General features: G+C 46.6%; 1 protein-coding gene across 2 annotated transcripts in view; it reads left to right on the top strand.

The window, feature by feature from the left end:
- The window catches only part of col5a1 (procollagen, type V, alpha 1), a 551,133-nt gene extending 532,448 nt beyond the window's left edge, over positions 1 to 18,685 (top strand). For both annotated transcript variants that reach the window (XM_072566092.1, XM_072566091.1), the window contains exons 66-67: positions 4,751 to 4,984; positions 16,347 to 18,685. In XM_072566092.1, coding sequence (XP_072422193.1) covers positions 4,751 to 4,984; positions 16,347 to 16,493 — 381 coding nt within the window. In that variant the 3' untranslated portion in view covers positions 16,494 to 18,685. The remainder of the gene's footprint in view (positions 1 to 4,750; positions 4,985 to 16,346) is intronic.
- Positions 18,686 to 20,847: the final 2,162 nt, after the last annotated feature.

Below are 20,847 nucleotides of genomic sequence, written 5' to 3'. Positions count from 1 at the left end.
AAAATGATAAACAATTGATGTACTTCTTAAACTCCACAACTTTAAAGCAGAGAAATGTGGGTTAGAAGCAATATGAAAGGCTTTGTTGGGGTAGTCCCTTGAACCGCAGGAACCCAGCACATAGAGCAGGCAAGCTGAGGATACACAGAGAATACCTGGCGATTTTCTCTTGTTGCGATTACAGTAACGGGAGACAGCAATGGCTTCACAATCAATGTTTATTGCGTGGCCACTCAGCCCCTCTAGGGGTGATCGCCATTCCCAGCACTGGCGACAGTTTCAGAAAGTAACTGCTACGCACTGACCTCCAGGAGTCCAGGCAGAAAACAAAATTCAAGAGAATGCTGAGCCCAGTATTCCAGGTGACAGGGTTTCCCATCAAGATGGAGAGCAGGCTAACAAAGGAATGATGTGGCTCAGAGAAAGAAGTGAATATTGGAAGGATCATCAAAAGAAGCTGTTTGGATTGACTCAGGAACAATCAGAGTCAGTCCCTATCTGTCAGTGGACTATATATAGCCTCTCTGACGGAGATTAGATTATTAGAATCCCTATCATGTGGAAACAGGCCCTTCGGCCCAACAAGTCCACACTGACCCTCCAAAGAGTAACCCACCCAGAGATATTTCCCTCCGACTAATGCACCTAACACTATCGGCAATTTTCCGTGGCCAATTCACCCTGACCTGCACATCTTTAGACTGTGGGAGGAAACCGGAGCACCCGGAGGAAACCCACACAGACACGGGGAGAACGTGCAAACTCCACACAGACAGTCACCCGAGGGTGGAATCAAACCTGGGCTGCTGGCGCTGTGAGGCCACAGTGCTAACCACTGAGCCACCGTGCCACCTGTAAACACATCTCTGCGATTGTTAGCAAGGAGGGAAACCTTAGGTTGCAACAAGATATCAATGGACTGGTCAGGCTCAAGGTGGGAAAAGTAGCAAATGGAATTAATCCAGAGAACTGCAGGATGGTGCGTTTGGAGAGCAATTAATGGGAAGGTACTGAGAGGTGTAGAGGAAGTGAGGGACATTGGAGTGAATGTCCACAGGTCCTGATTGTAGTAGGATAGGGTGATAAGATGTTAAGGCAAATTGGCTGCTCCTTTACTAACTGAGGCAGCAGGGTTAATGCTGGAACTGTATTAGTTAAACTGATGGATGAAGGGTCTGATTGTCTGCTGAATGACTCCGTGACTCTATCAGAGGGAGTATGTTTAAGGTGGGGCCGAAGTGGTTTACAGGTGACCAGAGAAACAACATTTCCACCCAGAGGGAGTTGGAAATATGGCACATGCTGTCTGGAAGGGTGGTAAAGAAACTGTTAACAACATTTCAAAAGAATCTGGATGAGCACTTAAACTACCGGGGCATATTAGGTTATGGATCAATGCAGAAAAGTGGGATTAGTGTAGTCTGGTGTTTAAATCAACGAGGTAAAAACAATAACTGCAGATGCTGGAAACCAAATACTGGATTCGTGGTGCTGGAAGAGCACAGCAGTTCAGGCAGCATCCAACGAGCAGCGAAATCGACGTTTCGGGCAAAAGTCCTTCATCAGGAATTCCTGATGAAGGGCTTTTGCCCGAAACGTCGATTTCGCTGCTCGTCGGATGCTGCCTGAACTGCTGTGCTCTTCCAGCACCACTAATCCAGTAAGTAGTCTGGTGTTTGTTGATGGACATAGACACAACAGGCTGAAGGGCTTGTTTTGATTCAGTATGATTCTATGATTGTATTCTATCTGACCACCTCCTTCTAGAAAGGATGGAGTTGCATGTGAGAGGGGACAGGAGATTTATGAGATGTTTCAAGGATTGGAAAATTGCAGAATGAGGAAAGATTGGAATAGCTGAAACAGACTGAGGCTTATAAAGTTGTGAGGGGCCTGGACAGAGTGGAGGGGGGAAGGTCTGTTCACGTTGGCAGCGACATCAGTGATTGGTAGATAAAGATTTAAAGTGATTGGGAGGAAGGTTAAAGAGGAGATGGGGAAATGGTTTTACACATGGAGGGTTGATGGGGGTCCGGAACTCACTGCCTGAAAACAAGGAGAGACAGAAATCGCTCAGTTGATTGGATTGGCTCCTGAATTGCAGTAATCCGCTGGGATACAGGCAAAGTGGGATCAGGCTGAGGTCAGGGAAGGGGGGAGGGTGGGGACTTGTCCTTCAGCTAGCACAGACGCAGTGGGCAGAGTGGTCTCTTTCTCTGCTGCACAAGGTCTCAGATTCTACAAAATGAGAAGCTGAGCTGTCATTATGACTGGAGGTTCTCACAGTCTTGTGGCAATCCGTGGCTGCCAAAAATAATCTGCCTCTCCCCCAGTCATTTGGGGAAGATTGCACCTTGTGTGTCACTGACCAAGAGCCTGAGATGGAGCTGACTTTGGCCCACCCCAAACTCACCCCCAAATTGTCCCATGAGTTCCAGTTGACTGGAGCATGTAAACAACGTTGTGGTGGGCTCTTCCTCTGACTGTCATGTTCCTTCCTGCTTGCTTGTCCCCATTTAAACCCTACTCCCGCTTGCTGCATGTCCTCTTTCTCCCCGTCTTCAGTCAGGTCACTCTGATCAATGTTGGACAGAATCTGGAATCGCCAAGGATCCCGGAACAAGCGGTTGGTGAATGTGATTTGTTTTCAAGTGGTCTCTTTCTGACACTCACAGTCTGTCAGCCTGACACTGTCTGGAAAATGTGAAGGCATTCAGAGGCTCTGCTCAGTATGGGGGACAGATGGGGGCCATCCAAGGGTCCAGGGGCCTGAGATAGGATAAGGACGGGAATAGAAAGGGAGGGGTAAGAGGATGGCAGACTTGGGGAGAGAAGGGTGGGAGAGACAGGATGGGGAATAGGGACAGAGGAAATGGGAGAGTGGGAGCAGAGGAATATGGGAAAGTGTAGGAATGTGGGGTGGGGAAGTGGGAGAGAGGGGGTGGGAGGGGGGAAAATGGAAGAGAGGAGTCAGAAAGTGGGGGATGGGGCAGAGGCTACGGGAGAGTCGGGGTGGAGCGGGGTGTGTTCAGATCCAAATTACTCACAATGTAACAATGAGGAGAGCAGACAGACGGTCATCCGATCGGGAAGTGGGTGAGAAGGCAACGGACATTAGTGGGTCCCATCACCCTCTGCACAGCCCTTATGGCCCTCTCGGATATCCCAACAGAAAGGAGTAATTTATGGAATGCTGAGGAGATAGGTGGAGAGTAAGGGAGAGAGTGTGAGGAGATGGGCTGTGGAGGGAGAGGAGAATGGGAGGGAGAGGACACCAGTGGAGAAATTTGATGGAGGACCTCGGTATGATGCTGAGTATAAGACAGATGGAGAGGGTGGTAAGGGGGTGAGGAGGGGGTGGTAAGGGGGTGAGGAGGGGTTGGTTAGGGAGTGAGGAGAGGGTGGTTAGGGGGTGAGGAGAGGTTGGTTAGGGGGTGAGGAGAGGTTGGTTAGGGGGTGAGGAGAGGGTGGTTAGGGAGTGAGGAGAGGTTGGTTAGGGGGTGAGGAGAGGGTGGTTAGGGAGTGAGGAGAGGTTGGTTAGGGGGTGAGGAGAGGGTGGTTAGGGAGTGAGGAGAGGTTGGTTAGGGGGTGAGGAGAGGTTGGTTAGGGGGTGAGGAGAGGTTCGTTAGGGGGTGAGGAGAGGGTGGTTAGGGAGTGAGGAGAGGTTGGTTAGGGAGAGATGAGAGGTTGGTTAGTGAGTGAGGAGAGGTTGGTTAGGGAGTGACGAGAGGTTGGTTAGGGGGTGAGGAGAGGTTGGTTAGGGGGTGAGGAGAGGGTGGTTAGGGAGTGAGGAGGGGTTGGTTAGGGGGTGAGGAGGGGTTCGTTAGGGAGTGAGGAGGGGTTGGTTAGGGAGTGAGGAGGGGTTGGTTAGGGGGTGAGGAGAGGTTGGTTAGGGGGTGAGGAGAGGTTGGTTAGGGGGTGAGGAGAGGTTGGTTAGGGGGTGAGGAGAGGGTGGTTAGGGAGTGAGGAGGGGTTCGTTAGGGAGTGAGGAGGGGTTGGTTAGGGCGCGAGGAGAGGTTGGTTAGGGAGTGAGGAGAGGTTGGTTAGGGGGTGAGGAGAGGTTGGTTAGGGAGTGAGGAGAGGTTGGTTAGGGGGTGAGGAGAGGTTGGTTAGGGAGTGAGGAGAGGTTGGTTAGGGGGTGAGGAGAGGTTGGTTAGGGAGTGAGGAGAGGTTGGTTAGGGAGTGAGGAGAGGTTGGTTAGGGAGTGAGGAGAGGTTGGTTGGGGGTGAGGAGAGGTTGGTTAGGGAGTGAGGAGGGGTTCGTTAGGGCGTGAGGAGAGGGTGGTTAGGGAGTGAGGAGAGGGTGTGTGGTGGGGAGGATATGGGGAATGAGGAGGGATTGGTTAGGGAGTGGGGAGAGGGTGGTTAGGGTGTGAGGACTGGGTCTGTGGGGAGTGAGGAGGGGGTGTGTGGGGAGGGAGGGATATGGGGAATGAGGACTGGGGGTGTGTATAGTCTGTCTTATTGAGCCCAGTGGATGTCAATGTCGAAAGTTCTTGGCTCTAATTCTGAGCATAGTGCCAATGTTAAATGGATTAGGAACTACATGGTTAATCAGTTCCGAACCAGGACAATCCACTCAGTTGCCTGTGTGTGACAGACTGGTCTCTGTAGAAATATTCTCAGTATTTGCAGCCCCAATGTCAGGTCATTGCAAGCAGACTGTGAGTGACAGTGAGCGAGTTATAGATCCAATGTTCCGTTTCAAAATATGTTTGTTCTCTCGCTCTGTCTCTTCTCTCCACGATCAGCTCTCGTACACAGATGCTGACAGCAACCCAGTCGGAGTGGTGCAGATGACTTTCCTGAGGTTGTTGAGTGCTTCTGCCCATCAGAATCTGACCTTTACCTGCCACCAGACTGTGGCCTGGTATGATGCGACCACTGACAGTTATGACAAGGCCATCCGCTTCCTGGGCTCCAATGATGAAGAGATGTCATACGACAACAACCCCTACATCCAAGCCATTGTAGACAAATGTGCAGTAAGTGTAACTTCTTGGCTCTTTCAGGTTAAAGCAGGAGGCTTTCTGGAATTCTCGAAGATTGACATTCACCTCTGCTCTTTGTAAGATGAGATCATCAACAGCTTCCTGTTCACTTCTTGTTTATCAGTAAGTGTACCCACAAGAGCAGGAGGAGAGCAATTACTCAGAGCTGCCAACCTCCCTTTCCCCAATCCTACCCCCTCCCATGCTCAACCAACACAGACACACAGAGTCACATACACTCCCCGCTCCCCCACACACACAGTCTCTCTCTTACACACACACACACACACAGAGTCACATACACTCCCTGCTCCCACACACACGCACACACACACACGCACACACAGAGTCACATACACTCCCCGCTCCCCCACACACACAGTCTCTCACACACACGCGCACACACACACACACACACAGAGTCACATACACTCCCCGCGCCCTCACACACACAGTCACATACACACCCGCCCCCACACACACACAGTCTCACACACAGAGTCACATACACTCCCCGCCCCCCCACACACACAGTCTCACACACACACGGTCACATACACTCCCCACCCCCACACACACACAGTCTCTCACACACACACACACACAGTCACATACACTCCCCGTCCCCACACACAGTCTCACACACACACAGAGTCATATACACTCCCCACCCCCACACACAGTCTCACACACACACAGAGTCATATACACTCCCCACCCCCACACACAGTCTCACACACACACACACACACACACACAGAGTCACATACACTCCCCGCCCCCCCCCACACACAGTCTCTCACACACAGTCACATACACTCCCCGTCCCCACACACAGTCTCACACACACACAGAGTCATATACACTCCCCACCCCCACACACAGTCTCACACACACACACATACACACACAGAGTCACATACACTCCCCGCTCCCCCACACACAGTCTCTCTCACACACACACACAGAGTCACATACACTCCCCACCCCCACACACACACAGTCTCTCTCACACACACACAGAGTCACATACACTCCCCGCTCCCCCACACACAGTCTCTCTCTCACACACACGCACACACACACAGTCACATACACTCCCCACCCCCACACACACAGTCTCTCTCACACACACACACACAGAGTCACATACACTCCCCACCCCCACACACACAGTCTCTCTCTCACACACACAGAGAGTCACATACACTCCCCACCCCCCAACACACAGTCTCTCACACACACACACAGAGTCACATACACTCCCCGCTCCACACACAGAGTCTCACACACAGTCACATGCACTCCCCGCCCCCCCACACACACAGTCTCACACACACACACACACACACACACACAGAGTCACATACACTCCCCGCCCCCCCACACAGTCTCACTCTCACACACACACACACACACACACACAGAGTCACATACACTCTCCGCCCCCCCACACACACAGTCTCTCACACACAGTCACATACACTCCCCGTCCCCACACACACAGTTTCACACACACACAGAGTCATATACACTCCCCACCCCCACACACAGTCTCACACACACACAGAGTCATATACACTCCCCACCCCCACACACAGTCTCACACACACACAGAGTCATATACACTCCCCACCCCCACACACAGTCTCACACACACACACACACACACACACAGAGTCACATACACTCCCCGCCCACACACACACAGTCTCACACACACACAGTCACATACACTCCCGGCCCCCACACACACACAGTCTCACACACACACACACACACAGAGTCACATACACTCCCCCCCCCCCCACACACACTATCACACACACAGAGTCACATACACTCCCCGCCCCCCCCACACACACAGTCTCACACACACACAGAGTCATATACCCTCACCACCCCCACACACAGAGTCTCACACACAAACAGAGTCACATTCACTCCCCGACCCCACATACACAGTCTCTCACACACACACGGAGTCACATACACTCCCAGCCCCCACACACACAGTCTCACACAGTCACGTACACTCCCCGTGCCCCCACACACACAGTCTCACACGCACACACAGAGTCACATACACTCTCTACACATAAACACACACATAGAGTATCACACACACAGTCATATACACTCCCCCCCCACACACAGACTCTCACACACACACAGACTCCCATACACTCCCCGCCTCCACACACACAGAGTCTCTCTCACTCACACAGAGTCACATATACTCCCCGCCCCCACACACACACACACACACACACACAGAGTCACATACACACCCACCCCCACACACACACAGTCTCTCTCACACACAGTCACCTACACTCCCCGTCCCCACACACACACAGTCTCTCTCACACACAGAGACACATACACAACACACAGAGTCACGTATCCTACCCCCCCCCACACACAGAGTCACGTATCCTCCTCCCCCACACGCAGAGTCACGTATCCCCCCCCTCCCCCACACACAGAGTCACATACACTCCCCCTCCCCCACACACAGAAACACTATCTTCAGTTGAACTGAGATTGTTTGAAGCTTCTCTCTTTTATTGACATCCACACTGTCATCAGGAAGAGGCAGGACTATCCTCGGTTGAAATTGAGACTATAGAATTCACTCCCAGCTTCACTACTGATTAGATGATCTGGAACTAGTGCAGGAGCGCGGGTCCCTCAGGCTCTGGGCTGGACAATGCCAGCCCCCTGCTATGTTTGCAGTGCCCTGACGTGGGACTGGTACAACATAAGGCAGAGCAGCAGGAGCAGGCCATTCAGCTCATTGCAGCTGCTCCGTTGAATCTTCTGGCCATTACAGAGACTTGGTTCAGAGAGGGACAGGATTGGCTGCTCAACATTCTTGGGTTTTGTTGTTTTAGATGAGATAGGGAGGTAAAAGAGGTGGAGGAGTTGCATCACTAATCAGGGAGAATGTTACATCTGCACTCTGAGAGGACACACTGTGGGTTCTGCTCTGATAGGATGATACTACAGGCCGCCCACACTCACTGAGAGGTTGACGAACAAATCTGTCAGCAGGTTATGGGAAGGTGCAATAACAACAGGGTTGTCATAGTGGGTGAGTTTAACATCCCCCAATATTGACTGGGACTGCCTCAGAGCAAGAGACTTCGATGGGGCAGAATTTGTTCAGTGCGTCCAAGAGGGTTTCTTGAAACAGTGTGTGGATAGTCCACCTTGAGGAGGGGGGCGTCCTGGACCTTGTGCTGGCTAATGGGCGTGGCCAGCTGACTGCCCTCTCAGTGGAAGAGCAGTTTGGAAACAGTGATCACAACTCCTTCAGTTTGAAGAAAGCTGTGAACACGGATAAGGCAGGACCTTGTGGCAAGACAGTAAATTACAGGAGGACAAATGACCCCAGTATTAGGCAGGAGTTAGGGAGTGTCAATGGGAGGAGCTGTTATCGGGCGAGTCCACATTGTGGGCGTTTAGACCCAGCTGATGGGAGTTTAGGAGCAGCGTGTTCCGGTAGGGAGGAAGGACAAGGATGGCAAGGTCAGGGACCATCGGATAACGAGGGAGGTTGGGAATTTAGTCAGAAGGGAAAAGGAAGCATGTGTAAGGTTTAGGAAGCGAAAATCGGACAGAGTCCCTGAGGAATATATGGAAAACAGGGAAGTTACTCAAGCAGGCAATCCAGAGAGCAAGAAGGGAAGGGGAAATGACCTTGGCAAGTAGAGTTAAAGAGAATCCCAAGGCATTCTACATCATACATTAAACACAAGAGGAAGAAGAAAATATTATCAAATTTCAATAAAGAAAGAGTTGATATAGCTCTCCTATAGGAGACACACTTGTTGGATAAAGAACACGAAATTACGACAGGGTGGATTTTATCAGGCCTTTTTTTCTTCTTTTAGCTCAAAATACAGGGGAGTTATTATTCTTATTTGGAAGAATTTCCCTTTCAAAATCCTAAATCAGACAAAAGACGAATCTGGACGATATATTCTGATTAAAGCCCTTTTAAATGGAGAGGAATATGGGATTTTAAATTTGTATTGCCCCCCGGCACATCCTTCTAAATTGAAAACAGAAGCCTTCTCCAAATTGATGGCTCTCGGTGCCCGTCATACAGTTATAGGGGGAGACTTTAATTGTATTATGGATCCGGAAATAGATAGGATTCCCAAGAGTACTACAGGAGTATCTCCCAGATCTAGAAAATTGGTGGATCTGAACAAAGAATTAGGATTAGTAGATGTATGGAGATGTCTTCATCCACAGGGCAGAGATTTTTCTTTTTACTCCAATCCACATAAATGTCATACCAGAATTGATATGTTTTTTGCCCCCTCGATTTCAGAATTAATATGTTTTTTGCCCCCTCGATTTTTTAAAATTCCATATCACCCTGTAAAATAGGCAGTATAGCAATTTCCGATCATGTTGCTGTATATATGGAAATCAAGGCGAGGAACAATGGGACATCCCCTCGGCATTGGCGTATGGACCCCTTCCTAATGAAAGACAGTAAATTTGTAAAGTACTTCTCTCAAGAATTTAAAACTATTTTGGAAATTAATTCAGGTACGGCTAGCAACCCATCAATGATGTGGGAGACCATCAAAGCTTACACGCGAGGTTTGATCATCTCCTACTCAGCGACCCAGAAAAAATTAAAGGGAGAACAACAGCGTCTGCTCGAAGCTCACTTAAAAGCAGCTGAAACTGCATACGCTGATAGATCTTCTATTATTAAATTGCAAAGGATTACGGCCCTTAGGACAGCTCTAAACACTACACTTACCCAAACGGCTAAGAGGGAAATATTATTTGCAAAACAAAGGTTATATGAATTTGGCGACAAACCGGGGAGATACTTAGCATTTCTTGCAAAGAAAAAAAAGGCCCCTCAGACTATTACATCTATCACGGAATGTACAGGTATTCTGACTCATGATCATAAAAGGATTAATGCGATCTTTAGAAAATTTTATTCTGATTTATATAAATTGTGAAGACAGGGATGCAATCATTTTTTAAAAATTTGACCTTTCCGGGCCTAACTCCGGAACTGGTATCGGTCCTAAATGCTCCTCTAACAGTCCAAGAAATACTTGACGCAATCAGGCAACTTCAGAGCGGTAAGGCACCTGGCCCAGATGGTTTTCAAGCTGAATTCTATAAAGAATTTACAGAAATATTGGCTGGTCCACTTATGGACATGTATAACTATGCATATAGTCAGGGCTGTCTCCCGCCTTCGCTGAAAGAGACAAATATCTCTCTTATCCTTAAAAAAGGAGAGGACCCAGAAGATTGTGCGTCATACAGACCAATATCCTCGCTAAATGTAGATTTTTAAATCCTTTCTAAAACGTTAGCATCGAGACTAGAAAGGGTATTGCCACATATCATAAAGGAGGATCAGACGGGGTTTATTAAGGGCCGTAGATCATCCAATAATATTAGAAGGGTTTTGAATATAATTCAAGCCTGTCATCAGGGAAAGATACCAGGAGTAGTAGTTTCATTAGACGCGGGAAAGGCATTCGACAGGGTTGACTGGTCATATTTGTTTTACACATTGGAAAGGTTTGGCGTTGGAAAGGTGTTTACCAAATGGGTCTCAACATTGTATAGTGATCCCAAAGCAGTTGTGGTTACCAATGGATTAGGTTCGGATAGCTTCAGTGTGGGTAGGGGCTGCCGTCAGGGATGTCCTCTCTCGCCATTGTTATTTACGCTAATAATTGAGCCACTAGCAGAAGCTATACGAGCTGATCCTAATATAACGGCCCCAAGGATTGGTACAGGTAAACATAAAATTACCCTTTATGCAGATGATGTTCTTCTATTCCTCAGTAATCCTCTGATGTCCATGCCTCGCTTAATCCAAGTTATTAATACATTTAGCGCATTCTCAGGCTATAAAATTAATTTCTCAAAATCAGAGGCTATGCCAATGAGTGGCCTTGCTATGATACCCCACTTAGTGGATGGATCCCATTTTCCCTTTCGTTGGTCCCTGGAGGGTTTCTTATATTTAGGTATTTTTATTACCCCAGTATTTGGTCAGTTATACAAGGCTAACTTTGTGCATTTACTGGAAAGGATAAGGCAGGACCTCCAGCGATGGGGAGACCTTCCAATTTCCTGGTTGGGTAGAATAGCACTAATTAAAATGAATGTCCTGCCCCGTCTCCTATACCCTACGAGAATGCTTCCGGTGATGCTGCCGAGGCTGGCACTACGTAGATTATATGGCTGGTTGGGTTCCTTTATCTGGAATCAGACGGCCCCTCATTAAGCTGAAGAAGCTACAGCTTCCACAGGCAAGGGGAGGATTGGACTTCCCAGATTTTAGGAAATATCAGTTAAGTTCCTTATTAAGTTACATAGCCGATCAGGTCTTGTCTGACCCGCAATCAATCTGGTTGGACATCAAGGCTTCTCAAGTAAAATACCCACTTATTAACCTTTTATTTTCAGACAAGAGGAAAATCATTACGGATCACTGTAAAAACCCTATAATACTAAACACAATTACAGATTGGAATATAATGCGGCAAAATGAGGGCAACTCACATAAAACATCTCCCTATGCTCCAATAGTAGGAGCATGGGGATTCCAACCAGGGTTTACAGATGCCACTTTTAAACTCTGGAGATCCAGGGGTATCTCATGTCTAGGGGACCTATTTAAGGATGGGGTCCTGATGTCTTTTGAACAGCTGCGTCAGAAATTCGGATTACCTAATGGAGACCTCTATCGATACTTCCAAATTCGAGATTATATACAGAAGAAGAATACGTTATTAGATAGTCTTTATAAATCAGATAGAGAATGTAGAGTACTATGACCAATGGGGGTATCTTCTGTTAGTACTATTTATCATTTACTACATGATGAAGTATCGGGAGATATGGACAATCTGCTTAAAACATGGGATCATGAATTGGGACTAGAAATCTCTATAGAAACATGGAATGACATTTGGGAAAATGCCAGAAGAATCACCATCTGTAACAGAACTCAGGCTATCCAGCTGAAGATACTTCATAGGGCCCATATAGCACCGGATTGATTGGCAAAATTTAAGGCAGGAGCATCTCCAATGTGTCCCAAATGTAAAATAGAGGTGGGCACTCTTGTACATTGCCTATGGACCTGTCATAAGATCCGTAGATATCGGACTAAAGTAGCAAGTACCCTGACAGAAATTTTTGGGCTTTTCGAACTTTCCCTCCCTGGACATGTACGGGAAGAGACTATTTTCTATTCTCTCTTTCTGTGCAAGGAAAAATATTTTGGTAAACTGGGTGGCTGAGGGCCCCCCTGGACTTTCAAATTGGCACAGATTAATTATGGAATGTATTCCCCTTGACTTCCTTACCAATATGGTGCACCGAAAGACCGAATTATTTTATAAAATATGGCAGCCTTTCTTGAATTATATGAATACAGATATTTCTGCTATCCTAACAAGGGCTTTTATTTAATTGAGATTGCGAACCTGGCTGGTCCGGGGCCCCTTGGGAGAGGAATCCCGCACGAATACGGGTTTTGTTACATTTGATGTTAACACATTCACTATCCAATTTCTGTGTTACCCGTTGGTTTTTTTCTTTCTCTTGTTTGAATAATGTAAGAGACATTATACACTCTGGTTAGTTGTAGGTTAGATTAGTAGTTAGCTGAAAATGTGTTGCTGGAAAAGCGCAGCAGGTCAGGCAGCATCCAAGGAGCAGGAGAATTGACGTTTTGGGCATAAGCCCTTCAGGAATCAGATTAGTAGTTAGTTGAGTTTTGATTTTTTTTCTCTTGGTATTTTTCTTTTGTTAAATGTTGGTTATTATTTATTTAAGATTCAATTGTATATCAATGTTTGTACTTGAGAGTTTTTTTTATTTTTGTAAACTTATAAAAATGTTAAATTTCCAATAAAAATATCTATATTAAAAAAACACAAGAGGAAAACTAGAGAGAAGGTAGGACCACTCCAGGGTAAAGGAGGGTGAGGATGTGGGTGAGATCCGAAATGAGGACTTTGTATCGGTATTCACCCAGGAAAATGATGTGCGGGATAGTGAGACTTGTGTGGAGCATGCGAATATGCGAGGGCATTCTGAGATCAAGAAAGAAGTGGTGATGGGTCTCCTAAAGAGCGTTAAGGTGGATAAGTCCCCAGGAGCCGATGGTATATACTGGAGGTCACTGAGAGACACAAGAGGGGAGATTGCTGGGGCCTTGACCAAGATCTTTGTGTCCTCCCCAAACACTGGCAAGGTCCCAGAGGGCTGGTGAGGAGCTCAAGTTGTTCCTCTGTTCAAGAAGGGAAAGAGGGATAATCCAGGAAATGATAGACTGGTGAGTCTCACATTGGTGCTTGGGTAATTATTGGAGAGAATTGTTAAGGTTAGGATTTACACACATTTGGAAAAGCCTGCCCGAATTAGGGACAGTGGCTTTGTGCACAGCAAGTCAGATCTTACTCATTTGATTGAATTTTTCAAGAAGGTGACAAAGGTGATTGATGAGGGTGGAACAGTGGATATTATCTACATGGATTTTAATAAGGCTTTTGACAAGGTCTCTCATGGTAGGCTCATCCAGGAGATTAAAATGTATGAGATCCATTGTGACTTGGCGATGTGGATTCAGAACTGGCTTGTACATAGAAGGCAGAGGGTGATGGTGGAAGGGTCTTTTTCTGGTTTGAGGTCTATGACTAGTGGTGTTCCGCAGTGACCCATACTGGGATCTCTGCTGTTTGTGATATATATCAATGACTTTAATGCACATGTAGGTGGATGGGTTCGTGAGTTTGCAGGTGATACAAACATCAGTAGAAGTGTGGATAGTGGAGAAGGTTGTCAAAGGATACAGTGGGATATAGGTCAGATGCAGATATGGGTGGAGAAATGGCAGATGGAGTTTAATCTGGGTCAGTATAAGATGCTGCACTTTGGGAGATCAAATGTTAAAGAAAAGTATACAGTTAACAGCAGGCCTCTGAACAGCATTGAGGTACAGAGAGATCTTAGGGTTCAAGTCTATAGGATCCTGAAAGTGGTCACGTTAGTACATAGGGTGGTAAAGAAGGCTTATGGCATTGGGGAATTGAAGTCTAAGAGTCGGGATTTCAGAACACCTTGCAGAAGACTTGAATCCTTGGTTGAGACCCTAACTTGAACAGAAGATGAACTTTAATTTCAGTAATTTCTTTTTATCCTTATTATAACTCAAAATAGCACCAGATTGTGGCAACAAAACCCTTTTCAGTGTATCTTCAAGATCAAGCTACATCATCCATTGTTGCCCCTTAAGAAGGTGATGGTGAGCTGCCTTCTTGAACCGCTGCTATAGGCTGCCCCACAATGCCCTTAGGGAGGGAATTCCAGGATGTTGACCCAGTGACACTGAAGGAACAGCGATATATTTCCAAGTCAGGATGTGACTTGGAACAGTCCAGAGTGGTTTGGAGAGGAACTTGCACGGAGTAGAGTTCCCATGTGTCTGCTGCCCTTTTCTCGAGTTATCAAGTCACACAACCTGGAAGTAGATCCTTTTGGTCCAACCAGTCTACACTGACCATAATCACAAACTGAACTAGTCCCACCTGCCTGCACTTGGCCCATATCCCTCCAAACATTATTCATTTCTCTAAATGTCTTTTAAATGTAACTGTACCCATATCCACCAGTTCCTCTGGCAGTTTATTCCACATATTAACCACTCTCTGTGTAAAAACAATTGCTCCTTGTGTCCTTTTAAAATCTTTCTCCTCTCCCCTAAAAACATGCTCCCTCGGCTTGAAATTCCCAACCCTAGGGAAAAGACACCTCCATTCACTTTCTCTATGTCCCTCGTGATGTTATAAACCTCTATAAGGTCACCACACAGCCTCCTATGCTCCAGTGAAAATTGTCCCAGGCTATCCAGCTTCTCCTTATAATTCAATAGACAATAGGTGCAGGAGTGGGCCATTCTGCCCTTCGAGCCTGCCCCACCATTCAGTATGATCATGGCTGATCATTCTTAACCAGTATCCTGTTCCTGCCTTATCTCCATAACCCTTGACTCCACTATCTTTAAGAGCTCTATCCAACTCTTTCTTAAATGAATCCAGAGACTGGGCCTCCACTGCCCTCTGGGGCAGAGCATTCCACACGGCCACCACTCTCTGGGTGAAGAAGTTTCTCCTCATCTCTGTCCTAAATGGTCTATCCCGTATTTTTAAGCTGTGTCCTCTGGTTCGGCACTCACCCATCAGCGGAAACATGTTTCCTGCCTCCAGAGTGTCCAATCCTTTAATAATCTTCTATGTCTCAATCAGATCCCCTTTCAGTCTTCTAAACTCAAGGGTATACAAGCCCAGTCGCTCCAGTCTTTCAGTGTAAGGCAATCCCGCCATTCCAGGAATTGACCTCGCTGCACTCCCTCAATAGCCAGAATGTCTTTCCTCAAATTTGGAGACCAGAACTGCACACAGTACTCTAGGTGTGGTCTCACCAGGGCCCTGTATAGCTGCAGAAGAACCTCTTTGCTTCTATACTCAATCCCTCTGGTTATGAAGGCCAGCATGCTATTAGCCTTCTTCACTACCTGCTGTATCTGCCTGCTTATCTTCATTGACTGGTGTACAAGAACACCCAGATATCTCTGTACTGCCCCTTTACCTAAATTGATTCCATTTAGGTAGTAGTCTGCCTTCCTGTTCTTGCCACCAAAGTGGATAACCACACATTTATCCACATTAAACTGCATCTGCCATGCATCTGACCACTCACTTAACTTGTCCAGGTGACCCTGTAATCTCCGAACATCCTCCTCACATTTCACCCTGCCACCCAGCTTAGTATCATCAGCAAATTTGCTAATGTTATTCCTGTTATTCAAATCATGTATTTTCAGCAACACCCTGGTAAATCCTTTCTGACACCGTCTCCAGCTTAATGATATCCTTCCTATGACCAGAACTCCAGAAGAGGCCTCACCAAAGTCCCACAGGACCTCAACGTGACGTCCCAACTCTGAGACTCAAAAGTCTGAGCAATGAAGGCAACTGAGGTAAATGCCTTCTTAACCACCCAGATGGAAGTGGTCATGGATTTGGAAGGTGGTCTCTCAGGAGCCTTGATGAATATTGGATTTGGAATGAGGATGATCCCACTGCCTTTCCAATACCATTCGTCTGAAATTCCTCAGATATGAGTTCCTTTTAAAGCCACCAAACCAGGTTCGAGTGGAGAAAGTAGCCATTCAGCCCCTCATTTTTCTGTCCCAATTTCTCCTAAAGAACCAACCCTCCCAGATTTGGGCCTTTCTGAGTGTTTTCTCTAACTCTCTCCCTCTCTCTTCTCTCGACAGACAAAGAAAGGTTACCAAAAAACGATCTTACAGATTAACACTCCCAAAGTGGAACAGCTTCCCTTCATCGACGTCATGTTCAATGACTTTGGAGAGTCCGGCCAGAAGTTTGGTTTTGAAATTGGACCAGTCTGCTTCGTGGGATAAAACCATTTAAGTCTTCACAGAGAGAGACAAAAACTGTTTAAACACAGACACAGACACACACACACTCACAGACACCCACACACACCCACCCCCACACGCATACCCACCCCCACACACATACCCACACACACACACCCACAGGAAGGATGAGAGAGTCTGCAGTAAACAACAAATGACCTCAACAAGCGATTGACAGACCGAGAGTTGGAGCTGGCCTTGAGGAAAGTTTGAACAATTCTGCTCCCAGCAGGAACAAACCTCCAAGCGGCACCGCCAGGAACGGAACCACTCGAAGTCTTAAGATCCCCGAGCCCCGAGGGGGGTGGACAGTCTTTCTGATCGGGACTGGGGGAGAGAGGCCCGAGTGCTCAGGCTAAGTCCGAGAAATCTTTCCCGGGTAAATCCCCTGTGGAGGTAGCCCCGCATTGAGAACAGCCCCAGACCCTTGTGTGTGTCTCTCTCTCTCTCACTCTTTCTCAGCCTGATAACCTCTCTCTCTCTCTCTCTATCTCCTGCAATTTTATCTTGTCTCAGACACATAGGTTTTTTTTTAAAAAAGAAAAATCTCGTCAAATAAATGTTTTGAATTGAAAACCTTCCTCAGAAATGGTGCTGACAATTTTATTATTTCTTTTTAAAACAAATTTTTGTACGTTTGTAAGTAAATATTTTATTGTATAATATTTTAATTCTTCCTGCAGCTTCTGGCTTTGGAATCAATGCATGTGGCTCTTAAAATGTACAAGGACAACTCGTCATTCTATGTGCAAAAAAAAATCAATATATGAAACTGCGTTATTGGGTTCAATAAAACCTGCTCTGCTGCATTATCAAAAGCACACGGCTCTATCACAGATACTTCACCGTCTCCTGCTGCTGTCTCCAGGTTTCCAGCTAACTCTGCACCTTGTTCGTTTCTGTGGGAACTCTCTCGCATCACAAACAAAACCGCTCGCTCTTTGCTTCCGCTTCAGTTGCTGGGGACCTGCGGTCGGGTGGGGAGGTTTCTGGTTCAAACCTCTTGCGTTTTTGCAGCACGGTGCAGCTACGTCTTTGCTAGTTGTGGGGTGAAGGCTCGCCAGGAGAATCTGAGCAACGAGGGGTCAAGGCGTTTTCCGAAGATTAGGTGCTATTCCAACGCCTGGCCTGTGGTGCTACTGTGCCCAGCTGCCACTGGTTTGATTTGCTCGGCTAGTTCAGCTACACTCCCAGGAATATTGTGCCCCCCCCCCCCCCCCGCCCCCCCCCCGAGACTCGAAGTTCTCTGACGCTGCGGTTTGATTTCCTATGTTGCCCATGCCCTTTTTATATCAGTGTAATATCTTTCCAGGAACACACGAGACCCTCCTTCAGTATGGCTGCACCTCCTATGTAAATGGTGTATTGATTTAGCCACTTTCAGAGTGTGTTGTACGAGGGTGCGTTACCTGCTCAGAAGCGGCCAGGTGTATTTGTGGTGCTATTGTATGTATCGGATCGAAATCTAGATTGAAGTTTTTTCTTACTCATAGCCCTCGTCTTCAATGACACTCGAGGCGACTTTGCCTCCCTCCCCACACCCCCTCCCCATCTTTATTTCATCCATTTTAATATTGCTGCTGGATTTCTGAGCTGCAATTTGTTAGCCCCACACGTTAGGCTTGGCCGCTGCTCCTTGCTTCCTGTTTATTCGGAATGTTATCCAGCTCGTTCCCTCTGTTATCCACCAGCTCCTGATCGCCTCATCTTTTCTGAAAGGCTTTGTTCCATTGCATCTTGCAGTTTTCCTCTGGATGTGTGTCTCTCTCTCTGTCTCTCTCCAGCTCCCTCTCTACCCCAACTGGCTGCCTCTCTCACACAGTCATAACGTTCTCACAGACTCTCCATTCTCTAATTCACTCACTCTCACACACACACAGTATCTCTCTCTCTGTGTCCCTCTCACAGTGTGTCTCTCTCTCCACCTCGAACAGTATCTCACTCTCACCGCTATCCAAGCCGGAGTTGCCTTTGCATTAAAAATACCTTTTGTAATTTTATTTTTCTTAAGAAACATGTGACTTGAACATAAAATATTGTTAATGACGAACTGTTGGAGGGTTTTCTTGGTACTTTTTTTGGCCCTGAAACTTTAAGTCAGATCGTTATACTGTCATGTGACATATTGTAAATGTTTATGAGAATCCCAATAAACTTGTTCATGAAACTGAGAACCCGCTGTTCCAGTGCATCTAGAACTCCACACAATAACTCCCATTCTCATTCCATAGACAGAGCATCTGAGCTGTAAGGGCCAAACTAGATTTCTAAAAGATTGGGTGGCTGTGCAGTAATGTCCAAAGCCCTTGCTGCGTTTGTGGAAGGTACAATTACATTGGAGAGTATGTCAGGGTATATTGGTGTCAATATGTATATGAGGTTGTGAATATGTTTATAGGAAGGTGGGTGTGAACATTGTGTGTGTAACTGGGTGAGTAAGTATGTCTGGATATGTAACTGGATGTGTGTGTGTGTGTGAGTCGATGTGTTACTGGGTATGAGTGAGTGTGTAGGCAGTGTAACTGGGAAAGTGTGTGTTTAACTGGGCGAGCGTGGGGTGCAGTTGGGTGAATGAGTGAGTGTATTGGGGCATAACGGGCTGAGTGCATGGGTATTAACTAGGCACATGTGTGAATGAGTGGGTATGGATATATAAGTCAGAGTTATAAATCTGTATATTCCCCTGTATTTTTGATTGCGAACTGAAATGTGAATTGGACTGCTTTAAAACCAAGAATTGTAAAAGTAACTGATGTGCTTTTTAAAAGCAAGTTCCTGAAAGTGTAAACCACATTAACAATGCTGTTTTGTTAAGGTGAGAGGAGAAGCTGTTGTACACAGACTGACACTGGAGATGTATATTGTGCCATTTAGCCAACAATAGGTTGCTAATTGATTTGTGCAGTTGTGACTAGCTGTGGATGTGGAAGGCCATCAGCTTGACAAAACTATTTCATTAGGTAAAAACAATGACTGCAGATCCTGGAAACCAGATTCTGGATTAGTGGTGCTGGAAGAGCACAGCAGTTGAGGCAGCATCCAAGGAGCAGTAAGATCGATGAAGGGCTTTTGCCTGAAACGTCGATTTTACTGCTCCTTGGATGCTGCCTGAACTGCTGTGCTCTTCTAGCCCCACTAATCCCGAAAACTACTTCATTGGCTCCTGGGTAGATGAACAACTGTGGGTGTGCAGGATACTTGCTGAAGTTGCAAGAGCAGACGGTGTGAATTCCTCTTCAGACAAATACATAAAGCTTGATGAAAGCCCTTTTGTTTTCCCTCAGCAGTGGCTGTGGCCTTTAACCAATAACTAAGAAACTTTGCAGTTAATGTAACAATTACCTGTGCTTCCCGTAAAGAAATGAAAGGAAGAAATAGATTGCCGAATGGAAAATCCAGGCAGGCAGAAGGAACATCTCAGTAAACCCTGTGGACTACAGCCATTGAACTACTGCCGCACCTTTTTACCTCCACTCCGAGGTGTTGTTTTGTCAGCTTCTGTCTGTCTGTACGTATGTATGGGAGGGTTCAGAAAGGGATGGGAGATGTAACAAGGAGAGTTTTATGTCTATAGTTCATTGTTCTTCACCTGTGGTTAGGATTCAGCTGCTTGTCATAAATGGTAGTTTTGGTGAAGTACGGAGACCTGGTTCGTGTTTTCTGTTTGTTTGGATGTATCCAATAGGTAAATTGAGCACTTTGCATACTTAGATAAATTTTAAACTTTTGTTACCACGCAGGGACTGGTAGGATCTGATTCTAGTGTGCTATCCCAGTGAAGCATGAGAAAGTTTGGGGCTGTGGCTGACTAATTTCAAACAGGAGACAATGAGGATTTGAGTGAAGTATTTTAAGTAACATAAATGAAGCAAAATACAAGGTTCTATACTGCATTTCCTGCAGATGGCAGTGTTGTTCCTCTTTACCTTAAATGAACTTTTAAAGCCCAACCGACTGATTTTGCAGGTAAACTAGGGGTAGCATTGCTTAACAGAGCTAACAAGACAGAAATAATTGAGGTATTAGCACAGCCAATGAGTTTAGTAGAGATCAGATTCCCCAGGCAGTTGTCATATTGGAGTCAGGCAATGTCGAGTGTGACACTGCTGCTCCTTTAATAGGGTTGTGTTGTCCAGGGTTTTTTTCAAAAGTGTTGTATGAGGTAGGGTTGCTGAGGAGGTCTGGCTTGGATGGGTTTCCGGATCAATTTGGTTCTAGCTAACAGATACTGCCTCAGGCAGAGGACTTTCAAGTTTAAAAGAAAACACTAGTAGAATGAAAGGGGAGTGGCCAGTTCTCCCAGCTCAGCTTTTCTCTGGTTTGGCTTAGTATGGGT

The sequence above is a fragment of the Chiloscyllium punctatum genome, chromosome 49, assembly GCF_047496795.1.
Source record: "Chiloscyllium punctatum isolate Juve2018m chromosome 49, sChiPun1.3, whole genome shotgun sequence".
NCBI classification, from domain to species: domain Eukaryota; kingdom Metazoa; phylum Chordata; class Chondrichthyes; order Orectolobiformes; family Hemiscylliidae; genus Chiloscyllium; species Chiloscyllium punctatum.
Note: the sequence above shows the minus strand (reverse complement) of the source record. Positions and strands in the feature narration are given on the sequence as shown.